The following is a 12045-nucleotide window of genomic DNA, read 5'->3' on the forward strand; positions in this document are numbered from 1 at the left end:
CAGCTGGTACCCTAGCTGTGGAAAGTGTGAGCCTGCAGAAGAACAACATGGGAGGAAGAGGTGTTGCTGTTATTATTAGCTGTATATTGTGGCTTTTAGGAGGTAATGTTGCTTTTAAAGCTATTATAGGAGCTGATGCTGCTTTTAACGCTAATGGATATGTTATGCTTCTTAGGCGGATTGTTAATTATACCCAAATCAAGAGTTGTTGGCTTTGTGGGACAGCAGATCAATTTGATGCACTGGTGTTAGGTATTCCTATAAGCAACTGGATAGACCTGAATCCGTATAGCCCACTCAATACGTCACATCAGTGTACACAAGAGAATGTCACAATGGAAGAAACGCCTTTTACACTTCAATTGGTTAGTAACACAATGCCTTATATATATTATAACTTATCAGGCCCGAATCTAGGCACCTTTCAAAACAAAACAGGCCATTGGACGACCATAAAGCTTAAATTGAACCATAGCGGGGATATAAATTCTGCAAGTAGCTATTCTTTGGGAGTAGGAGACCAACACTGGAAGAGCCACCACGAATACATATCTAATATCGATCAGTCTGGAAAAATACTCATAGATGTCCAAGACATTTGGGATCACGCAAAGATTTTGCATAACATCACAGAGGATGAGGGTCTGTCATGGTTGGACAATTCATTAAGTGGATGGGGAATTTCAGGATGGTTTCGCTCGTTATTTAGAAGTGCTGGGATGGTGTTGTTGATTCTGTGTTTCATTCTACTAGTTGTGCCTTGTTTATTGAAATGTGTATCCAATATGATTGAGAATGCTGTAAAGAAGGTTTGGCTGGTTCAAGAACAAAAAGGGGGAATTGTGGGAGGATGTCTAAGTAACGGAGGCTTCCTGATAGAAGACGGATACGATGAGCCGGACTAAGACCAAGGCGAAAAGATCGTGGGAAAGTCACCAGCTGCAAGAACACAGAAGTAGGAGAGGAGGAACCTGTAAACAAGTTTATCAGTGCAGGAGAGAGGACTGTGTGCGGGCCAATCAAGTAAACGCGCGCCCCGATATCTACAGCCAACCTAGTACGGTAGAAGACGCGTGGACAGTAGTATGCAACCAATCGCAATGTAAGCGTACGCGTGGCTAGATGACTTAACAGAAATGTAGTAGATAAATAGAGTGCTTAATAAATAAAGTGATTTCTGAATAAATGAAATGAATAAAGTGATTTCTGTTTGACTCATATTGAAGCCTTCGGGAGTCGCGTCTGTAGGGTACGGCGCTCGGAAGATCTCGCGATGTACGGGAAGAATAGGGAACTAAGGCATATGCCATATTAGGTAAAGAGCAACGCTTATTGGCTATATAGGCATGCTTCCGCCTTTGCTACCTTTATAAGATCCAGCCTGCGTATATTAAACGCCATTTGCAGCATCCTCATATTGGTGTCTGTGCTCTTTGGCCCAGGCACGGGTTGGACGTGCCTGGCCGCCTCGGCAGACGGAGTCGATTGCCAATGTCAGGCAACACGCGTCTGGCCTCCCGCAACCAGTGTGCGCACCTTCTGCCCCTGAACATCACCTGCACCCAGGCATCTGCACCGAGATGGAGCCAACGAAACCTAGTCGGACTGCTGATGGTGGTAACTATAATCTTGTTGCATCTCTCCTGCTTGCTTGCTTATATTTCTTTTCTTCTTCTTCGTCTTCTCCTTCTTCTTCTCTCTGTCCTATCGCGCTTATGAGAATAAAGCTAACAAGGTTGTATGACATTTGACCCCGTTGGTGTCTTAACCTCACTCTTGGGATTGTATCGAAACCTTCCCCAACAGTGGATCGGGACACCCACATGCATATATTCTTTCTTAATTTTATGTATATCATTCTAGCACTTAGAAGTCCAAGCTATAAGTTCAAACCCTCTGTGCTAAGCATAGCATAAATACAATACAAAATGATTGTTCCTGCTTCTGTTTTTTTTTTTTTTGTTTTTTTTTTTAAAGGACCTTAACTGTGACTTATATTTGGATCTACCCTCTTTAAAAACAAAACAAAATAAAATCTTTTTAGATCTTTTTAGCTACTTTGAATCAAATTAATTCTGGTTTATCTGATCTTGCCTTGTGTTTTGATTTCTATTCTTTTTGTTCCTTTTTGCCTTTATCAATTTTAATAATGATGCATTACTGATTTTCAAAACAACTTTAAGATGGTCTCCTTGAATATATTCATTGCACTTATTAAAAATTAGTAACTCTATCTGGGATCTTCTAAATGATTTATGAATGTTAGAGTCTCATGAGATGGGAAAATATCAACAACTTTATTTTCCAAATGTGGAAATTAAAGCAAGGAGTGCTTAAGTGACTTGCCAAATTTACACGTTGCCCAAGTGGTAAATTTGTAGGGTAGTATTCCAGGATTACATATCTTCCCATGTTCCCATCCTGCTATGGGAATGAGATAATTGTGCCTTTTCATGGAACAGTTGATTCTCTTTTCTTCCTGTAACGCATAAGGGAAACAAACATATAAAATGCCTAATTTCTGAGAAAGGGATGGAAAATCTGAGTCTTAAATTGCTAGATACATGAAAATACAAACAATCTCGTCAGAGGAAGTAACAATAATAATTACCATATTTTAGAACATATCTTTCTAGGTAAGACATGATATATTTAAAAAATTTTAAATCAAATAATCAAAATAATTCTATAAACCCATCTGGTTCAAGATTACAGAAGACATCACAACTTGAAAGACAGCTTTAAATGTTGAAAAATTTAAACTCATCTGCTTAAAAAGAAGGAAATACTTTCTGTCTGCATAACTGCATATAATTTAGCGTATTTTTAAAATCATGTGTTAAAACTTTCTAAGTATTTTGATAGAACTAGAAAAAAAGTAGTATGTTTAACAAGTGTTTGATAACTTGATTCAGTCCAGGGTCCTTTCCATGGGAGCTAGAGTTCCTGGACTGACTGGTGAAGGAACACACTGAAGGTCAGAGGCTTGAAGCATTGTGTCTCCAAAAGTATCTCACCTCACGGAATGTCTCAGCTGCTGTAAGTTGCCCTGACTTATGCACTTCTTTAACCATTAAAACTCCAACACCTCTGCCACCAGACAGCATTTCTGATGTAAGATTTCACTGACAGCTCATCCATGTATGAAGAGTCAGTATTATACCCTTTAATACCTTCCCTAGACATATTTTAAGAGTATGAGAATGTGAGCAGTGAATTCCTCTCTGATCCATTTGTGACACAGTTGACATCACTTTGTGATATCTCTGGAGAGGAATAGGGACCTGACAGTTCCATCTCAAAGTGGTTGGAAAGAGACTTTTTAGGAACCAGGAGTTTGTTGTAACACAGAAAGCCACTGACAATCACTGAATTGAGATCAAGATCTGAGGAAGGGACCACCTTTTCAAGGATTCACTGGTGTGGGAGGAGATTTATTTTCATATCCCTTTATTTTTACTCCAATGTATCCAGTAGATCTGAGTTCTTCTATAGCAAAAGCTCATTTCTCTATGCTGGTTTCCAGGGAAACTGAGCTCAGAGGCAGCCTTGTTCTGGCATTTCAGGTGCGCACTTAAAGGAAATGGGTAAAAGTAAATTCTCCTCATCACCCTGGCAAAGTCATGGTCCTAATTCCATCAACTTCAGAAGGCTAGTTTCATTTGAAGGAAGAATTGTGCAACCTTTTTTTAAATGCACATGATTAATAATATCTTGCTTAACCTTGTTACTTCTTTGGAGGCAGAATAATTTTTCAAGATTTCTGGAGGATTCGAAAGAGACGTTGATCTATATACCGAGTTCTTCTAAAATGGATTTAACTTTTGGCACTATTAAGGCCTATTAAATTTTATTTTCAAGTCTATTTTGTGTCAATTCTGCCAGAAGAGAAAGGAAAGAATACATGTCGAAAGCAAATCAGACTAACAAAACTTTCCTCAATAAAAGAAAGCAGGATGATCATAGAATCATAGAATCATAGAATCATAGAATGCTTAGGGTTGGAAGGGACCTCTAGAGATCATCTAGTCCAACCCCTCTACATACGCACGGACACCTAGAGCACGTGGCACAGGACTGCGTCCAAACGGGTTTTGAAGATCTCCAGAGAAGGAGACTCCACAACCTCTCTGGGCAGCCTGTTCCAGTGCTCTGTCACCCTCACTGTTAAGAAATTTTTCCTTAAGTTCCTATGGAATTTTTGATGTTTCAGTTTCCAGCCATTTCCTCTAGTCCTATCAGTGGCCACCACTGAAAAGAGACCATCCTCGTCCTCTGCACTCCCTCCCTTGAGGTATTTATATACACTGATTAGATCCCCTCTCAGCCTTCTCTTCTCCAGGCTGAACAGGCCCAGCTCCCTCAGCCTCTCCTCATAGGGCAGATGTTCCAGGCCCCTGATCATCCTTGTAGCCCTGCGCTGGACTCTCTCCAGCAGCTCCACATCCCTCTTGTACTGTGGAGCCCAGAACTGGACACAATACTCCAGATGTGGCCTCACCAGGGCTGAGTAGAGGGGCAGGATCACCTCCCTCGACCTGCTGGAGATGCTCTTCTTAATGCAGCCCAGGATTCCATTGGCCTTTTTGGCCACGAGGGCACACTGCTGCCTCATGGTCAACTTATCATCCACCATGACACCCAGGTCTTTCTCTGCAGAGCTGCTCTCCACAAGGTCGGTCCCCAGCCTGTACTGGTGTCTGGGGTTATTCCTCCCCAGGTGCAGGACCTTGCACTTGGCCTTGTTGAATTGCATGAGGTTTTTCACCGCCCAGTTGTCCAGTCTGTCCAGGTCCCTCTGGATGGCAGCACAGCCCTCTGGGGTATCGGCTACTCCTCCCAGTTTCGTGTCATCAGCAAACTTGCTGAGGGAGCACTCTGTGCCTTCATCCAGGTCATTGATGAATAAATTGAACAGGACTGGACCAAGGACTGACCCCTGGGGGACCCCACTAGCCACAGGCCTCCAACTAGACTCTGCACCGCTGATCACCACTCTCTGGGTCCTGCCATCCAGCCAGTTCCTAATCCATCTCACTGTCCACTCATCTATCCCACACTTCTGGAGCTTGCCCAGGAGGATGTTGTGAGGGACGGTGTCAAAAGCCTTGGTGAAGTCGAGATAGACGACATCCACCGCTCTCCCCTCGTCTATCCAGCCGGTCATTTCATCATAGAAGGCTATCAGGTTAGTCAGGCAAGATTTCCCCTTGGTGAATCCATGCTGACTACTCTTGAGCACCTTCTTGTCCTCCATGTGCCTGGAGACAACGGCCAGTATGAGCCGTTCCATCACTTTTCCGGGGACGGAGGTGAGGCTCACTGGCCTGTAGTTGCCTGGGTCCTCCTTCTTGCCTTTTTTGAAGACTGGCGTGACATTGGCCTTCTTCCAGTCTTCCGGCACCTCCCCCGTTCTCCAGGATCTTTCAAAGATGATGGAGAGCGGCTTAGCTATGGCATCTGCCAGCTCCCGCAGCTCTCTGGGGTGCATCCCATCAGGGCCCATGGATTTGTGGGTATCGAGGTTCCTTAGGTGCTCTCTGACCCAATCTTCCTCTACCCAGGGCAAGTCTTCCTCTCCACCAGCTTCTTCTCTTGTCCCTAGGGCCTGGGGCTCTAAAGGGCTGCCCTTGGAAAACACCGAAGCAAAGAAGGCATGCAGCAACTCTGCTTTTTCTGTGTTATTTGTAACCAAGGTGCCCATCCCGTCCTCCAGCGGACCCACGTTTTCCCTGATCTTCCTTTTGCTGTTAATGTATTTGAAGAATTTTTTTTTGTTATTTTTAACGTCCCTTGCCAGCTTGCCTTCCAGACGTGCCTTAGCTTTCCTTGTCGCATCTCTGCACTCCCTGACTATGTTCCTGTATTTCTCCCAGGGGGCCTGTCCTTTTTTCCACATTCTGTATACCGCTGCCTTCTGCTTGAGCATTGCCACAAGCTCCCGGCTCATCCACGCAGGTCGCCTGCCCCCTCTGCCTCCCTTCCTACACACAGGGATGCACTGTTGCTGGACGTGGAGGAAGTGCCGCTTGAAAACTAACCAGCTCTCTTGGGCCCCCCTTCCTTCTAGAGCACTAGCCCATGGGATTCTACCGAGGAGGTCTCTGAAGAGGCTAAAGTTGGCCCTCCTGAAGTCCATCGTCGCAAGGCTACTTACAGCCCTGCCTCCTCCTCGTTGAATCCTGAACTCCACCAACTCATGGTTACTGCAGCCGAGGGTACCCCCCACCTTAACATCTCCTACTAGGCCCTCCCTATTTGATAGCACGAGGTCCAGTAGCCCACCTCTCCTCGTCGGCTCCTCCACAACCTGCGTCAAAAAGTTATCGTCGACGCTCTGCAGGAACCTCCAGGACTGCTTATGCCTGGCTGTGTTGTCCTCCCAGTTGATGTCGGGGTAGTTGAAGTCCCCCATGAGAACCAGGGCCTGTGACCGTGAGGCAACATCCAGCTGCCTATAGAAGGCCTCATCAACCTCCTCGTCCTGGTCAGGTGGCCAGTAGCAGACACCCACCACAGTGTCTCCCACATTAGCCTGCCCTCTAATCCTTACCCACAAGCTCTCAACTCGCTCATCCTCGACTCCCAGATTGAGCTCCATGCATTCCAGTTGCTCTCTCACATAAAGAGCAACTCCACCACCTCGCCTTCCCAGCCTGTCCTTCCTAAAGAGCACATAGCCTTCCATGGCAGCGCTCCAGTCGTGCGAGCTATCCCACCACGTCTCTGTGATTCCGATGAGATCATGACGCTGGGACCGCACACAGATCTCCAGTTCATCCTGCTTATTCCCCATGCTTCGCGCATTGGTATACAGGCATTTCAGGGAAGCAACAGAGGCCACAGGTTTCCCAGGAGGGGTGAAAGAGGACCCTCTGTGATCATTTCCTACCCTCACTTCCCCACTACCATACTCCCGCTTTAAGCCATCTGACCTAGGCTGCGTGGTACTGCTTGCCGCGTCAGTGTGCCACTCCCCTTCCCCCTTCTTGCCTAGTTTAAAGCCCTCCTAACCAGGTTGGCCAGCCTTTTGGCAAAGAGACGTGTGCCCCTCTTGCTAAGATGAGTCCCATCATTCCCCACTAGCTGTTGGTCATCAAACAGAGACCCATGGTCATAGAAGCCAAAACCCTGTTGCCAGGCCCAGCGGCGCAGCCAGTTGTTAAGCTGCCATATCCGCCTTCTCCTCCTTGAGTCCATTCCCCTCGTTGGCAGAATGGAGGAGAACACCACCTGGGCACCTGTACCTTTGATGGCCATCCCTAGGGCTCTGAAGTCTTGCTTGACGTCCCTCATTTTCCCCATGGCATCATTAGCACCCACATGAATCAATAGTAGAGGATAATAGTCCGACTCGTGAACTATTCTTGGGAGCCTTTCTGTGATATCCTTTATTTTGGCCCCAGGCAAGCAGCAGACCTCTCTGGATGAGAGGTCCGGTCTACATATCGGTGCCTCTGTGCCCTGCAGCGTGGAGTCACCCACGACGATCACCCGCCGCTTCTTCCGGGTGCTCCTTTTCACTTTAGGGGGAGCAGCCTTGCTGCATGGATTAGACTGCCCCTCTGTAGAGATCCCCTTAGACAGGCCTTGGTTCAAGGCCTCCTCTATCTGATTCACATGTTCCAGGGCCTCGTACCTGTTGAACGTGGTCACCGGTGGAGGTGAGGTGGGCTGTAGAGGGGATCTTCTGCCACCTCGAGTGGGGACCTGTTTCCATTGTTGGTCGTCCCTGAATACTGTTAAGTCCACCCCCTCTACCCTAGGGCAAGAGGGCACTGGACTTTCTGACTGAATTGGGGAGTTCTCAGGGTAGCTTTCCTGGGAATACTGCAGGATGCAGCTCCACCAGTCGATTTCCCTTTCGCATTCCCTGATGGCCCTCAGTCGTTCTACCTCCTCCTTTAGCTCCGCCACCAGGCTGAGCAGGTCATCCACTTGCTCACACCTAAGGCAGGCTGTGCTTTCGCCACTCCCCGGTAACATGGAGAGGCCCAGGCATTCCCCGCAGCCAGAAGCCTGGACCGCTGCATGTTTCTGTGGCGGTTCAGTCTGGGTCGCCACAGTCTTCCTGGCGGAAGCTCTCTGCCGAGTGGAGACCATGTCTTTACCTGACCCCTACTCCCTGACCCCTGCCCGCACCTCCTGCCTGCGCTAACTGCCGCGCCGCGCTCCTGGTCGCTCGCGCTCCCTGGGGGCAGCTTTTGAATTCCCACCTGCCCTGCCGGCTCCGCCCCCACTGAGTCAGAGCCGCCTCTGGCCGGGAGCTCAGCACTGCCCGCACGGGGGTCGGCGCTGGGGCTGCCTCTCGCTCTGTTGTTCGCCTCTAGACAAGGAGCTCCGGGACGAGCGTCCGCTCCAGAGCCCTTCCCTTCGAGAAAAGGATGATGTGATATAAGAAGCCGTAGGACTCTTTTTAAGGGTCTCTAAATGAGTGTCGAGTGGATAAAACAGAGCATGCAATGCTGCTGCTGGGATCAACTGTGTTATTTAAATTTAATTCCCTTTCAGAGGACAAAGTTTTAAAATAATCCGTGAGCTTCAGGAACGGGAAGAGAGTTGGGAAGAGGAGTGCACTAAGTCTTCCTCCCACACGGGAGGGAGGTAGCATCCCAGATTAATGGATAGCTCTACTTCCTAACTAGACTAGATAGGAACCTAGTTAGAGATATACAAAAGTAAACACAATATTTTTAAAAAATCCATTCTGTTTTTCTACCTACTTAGGGATAGAAAGTAATAGAAAATTAAGGGAAGGTTCTGAACAATCTTCCTATAGGTCTTCCTATATATCTTCCTTTAAAAATTCTAATTCTTTTCATAGAAGCCACCTGAGAGACAATATGGCAGGTAACTATAACAGCCCTCTGTGTTTGGTCAATCATCTAAGGCCTCGGCATAAGCCTTAAGAGCATGTTTAATAATTATTTTTTATAAACTCCTAAAACCTAGCTCATATCGCTGTTTAGAGTTAAGATTATGAAGTTGTGTGAGGCTTACTTTCTCACAGGCATTTATTCACAGGTAAATCAAGCAAATGTATAACGAGGATTTTGCTGGTGCTTTCTAAAGTATGCTTACACTTGAGGGAAAAAAAAAAAGCATTGGAACCATGATTAATTTTACCTTTGGGAGTTGAAAATGATCTCTCAAGTCCATCCACTTGACCTAAGGGGTCATTTGAATATGGAATTTCCATTTCACCTGGGAAGAAAAAAAATATTGAATTTAAGATGTTAGGTCTTTCTCCTCTTTAACAGAATTAAGATGGTGATTTCTGCAACTCTTCAACAAGGCAAGAGTTAGACAAGCTTCTATAGCATGCATTATTGTATAGATGCCCTCAATTCTTCTTTTTGCCAGTGTGAAACAGGACCTCTTAAGATCTTTTTCAGTCTTATGATTCTATGAGGGAAACAACCATTCCTCTGTCATTGTATGCTAATTCCCAAAGCTTAAGAATAAATTTTTCAGTATTAATAACTGCACCCAGCTACAAGTAGGGAAACCAACAATTTTGCTTTGTTCCTTCCACTGATCAATAACGCTATGCCTAGAGCGGAAACTATTTTCCCATTGAAACAGCAAGGCACAGCCTTCATTTCTCGTGACCGTAACCTTCAGCTCAGGTTCTAACTTTATTCTGATTAAAAAAAAAAATGCGCTCCTCTTCAGTCTCTCTTCAGCCTAATACTGCCTACTACTCTGTTCTTTTCTGCATAAAATCGTGCTGCCCTCTGGAGCACCCAAAGGGCCCACTGTACGTTTTGATTCGGCTGCCAACCTGCTTGCTTTGGCCAGGGGGGAGGCTGGTTCATTGGCTCGCTGAATCAGGGCCTTTCATTGCAAGGCTGCTTTTCCTACATCTATAGTCCCCGGCAAGCCGCTGCAGAGTGGGCTTGGCAAAACCCATGACAGGTGGTGAAGTGCCTACAAAAGTGCAGTTAGCAGCAGAAAAATCAGTGCAGCCCTTTCACAGACATGGCAGATTGGGACATCTGCAGCACATGTTACTTAACTGCTGCAGTTGCAAATAAAAATAGCTGAGGGTGAGGGAAAATCACCTGTGCTTTTGTTTCAGCTGCTCTGCTCAGATGGCCGTGCAATTTGAAAAATGGGCATTGCTCAGCTTGCTGTCAGGAGCAAAACATAATATTTGCATGGCATAGGGACGTAGCAGCTACCACAGACACAGTACAACTATGTACATTCATTTTTTTAGCCATCCAAAACTTACTTTCAAATGACTTTCATTTAAAATCATCATCATAAAAAGCTTTCACTAGGAGACAATCAAATGTGGAGTTGGCTTTTGCACATCTGCTGTATTAAAACAACAAAATAACCCCTCAAATAAGGTTAAACAACTATGTTTAAGGTAAGACCAACACGAACATGCAAGTAACAGAACCTTCCAAAAGCTGGTGGAAAAACACAATCAAGAAAACATTTTACAAGAGCCAAGGTTCAGTTACATTGAAAAAAAAAACATATAAGCATTCCTTATGGAAGCAAATATCTTGTTTCATTACTGTAAATTTTCCTCCCTTTAGATTTTATTCCATTTTACCTAATAGCGCTATGAAAATGGTTTCATTTCAGGAAGTATCAGAAAAAACGCCCTATGGCAAAAGGTATGAACTACGTAAGGGGACAAGTTCAGACCTGTATTTTAAGAGCTGTGGCAGTGGAAAGGGCTTTCTTATTTGCTTTGGACAAAAGATTTTGCATTAAATTAAAACAAAATTCCAAACAAATACATAAAATTATCTTCTTGCTGAACAGTGACAGCTCATTTCACAGAATCACAGAATGGTTGAGGTTGGAAGGGACCTCTAGAGATCATCTAGTCCAACCCCTCTGCTCCAGCAGGGACACCTAGAGCACGTGGCACAGGGTGGCATCCAGGCAGGTTTGGAAGGTCTCCAGAGAAGGAGACTCCACAGCCTCTCTGGGCAGCCTGTTCCAGGGCTCTGTCACCCTCACAGGAAAGAAATTCTTCCTCACATGGAGGTGGAACTTCCTGTGTTTCAATTTGTACCCATTACCCCTTGTGCTCTCACTGGCCACCACGGAGAAGAGTTTGGCCTCATCCTCCTTACATTCACCCCTCAGGTACTTGTACATGTTGATCAAATCTCCTCTCACCCTTCTCTTTTCCAGACTAAACAGGCCCAGCTCGCTTAGTCTTTCCTCATATGATAGATGCTCCAGTCCCTTAATCATCTTTGTCGCTCTACGCTGGACCCTCTCTGGAAGTTCCACGTCCCTCTTGTACTGGGGAGCCCAGAACTGCACACAGTACTCCAGGTGTGGCCTCACCAGAGCTGAGGAGAGGGGCAGAATCCCCTCCCTCGACCTGCTGGCAACACTTCTCCTGATGCAGCCAGGATCCCAGTGGCCTTCTTGGCCACAAAGGCACGTGGCTGCCTCATGGTTAACCTGTTGTCCACCAGGACTCCCAAATCCCTCTCCACAGAGCTGCTTTCCAGCAGGTCAACCACTAATCTGTCCTGGTGCCTGGGGTTCTTCCTCCCCAGGTGCAGGACCCTGCACTTGTCCTTGTTGAACCTCATGAGGTTCCTCTCTGCCCAACTCTCCAACCTGTCCAGGTCTCTCTGAACGACAGCACAGCCCTCCCAGTTTGGTGTCATCTGCAAACTTGCTGAGGGTGCACTCTGTGCCCTCGTCCAAGTCATTGATGAACATGTTGAACAGCCCTGGGCCCAGTACTGACCCCTGGGGTACACCACTGGCCACAGGCCTCCAACTAGACTCAGCCCCATTTTATCACCACCCTCTGGGCTCTGCCATAGAGCCAGGTCTCAGTCCACTTCACTGTCCACTCATCTATCCCACACTTCCTGAGCTTCCCCATGAGGATGTTATGGGAGACGGTGTCCAAAGCCTTGCTGAAGTCAAGGCAGACAACATCCACGGCTCTCCCATTGTCCATCCAGCCAGTCACCTCATCGTAGAAGGCTATCAGGTTGGTCAAACACAACTTTCCCTTGGTGAATCCATGCTGACTACTCCTGATCACCT

The 12045-nt window shown here is 46.4% G+C and overlaps 1 protein-coding gene across 1 annotated transcript in view; it reads right to left on the reverse strand.

Moving 5' to 3' along the window:
- LOC104566265 (tyrosine-protein kinase transmembrane receptor ROR2-like) overlaps window positions 1-9214 on the reverse strand; it is a 56732-nt gene extending 47518 nt beyond the window's left edge. The window contains exon 1 of the mRNA XM_088538255.1: window positions 9127-9214. Within this exon, the coding sequence (XP_088394381.1) occupies window positions 9127-9199 (73 nt within the window). The 5' untranslated portion in view covers window positions 9200-9214. The remainder of the gene's footprint in view (window positions 1-9126) is intronic.
- Window positions 9215-12045: the final 2831 nt, after the last annotated feature.

This window comes from Tinamus guttatus, unplaced genomic scaffold (genome assembly GCF_059628265.1).
Source record: "Tinamus guttatus ecotype Peru unplaced genomic scaffold, ASM5962826v1 Tinamus_guttatus_pri_ptg000949l, whole genome shotgun sequence".
Lineage (NCBI taxonomy): Eukaryota > Metazoa > Chordata > Aves > Tinamiformes > Tinamidae > Tinamus > Tinamus guttatus.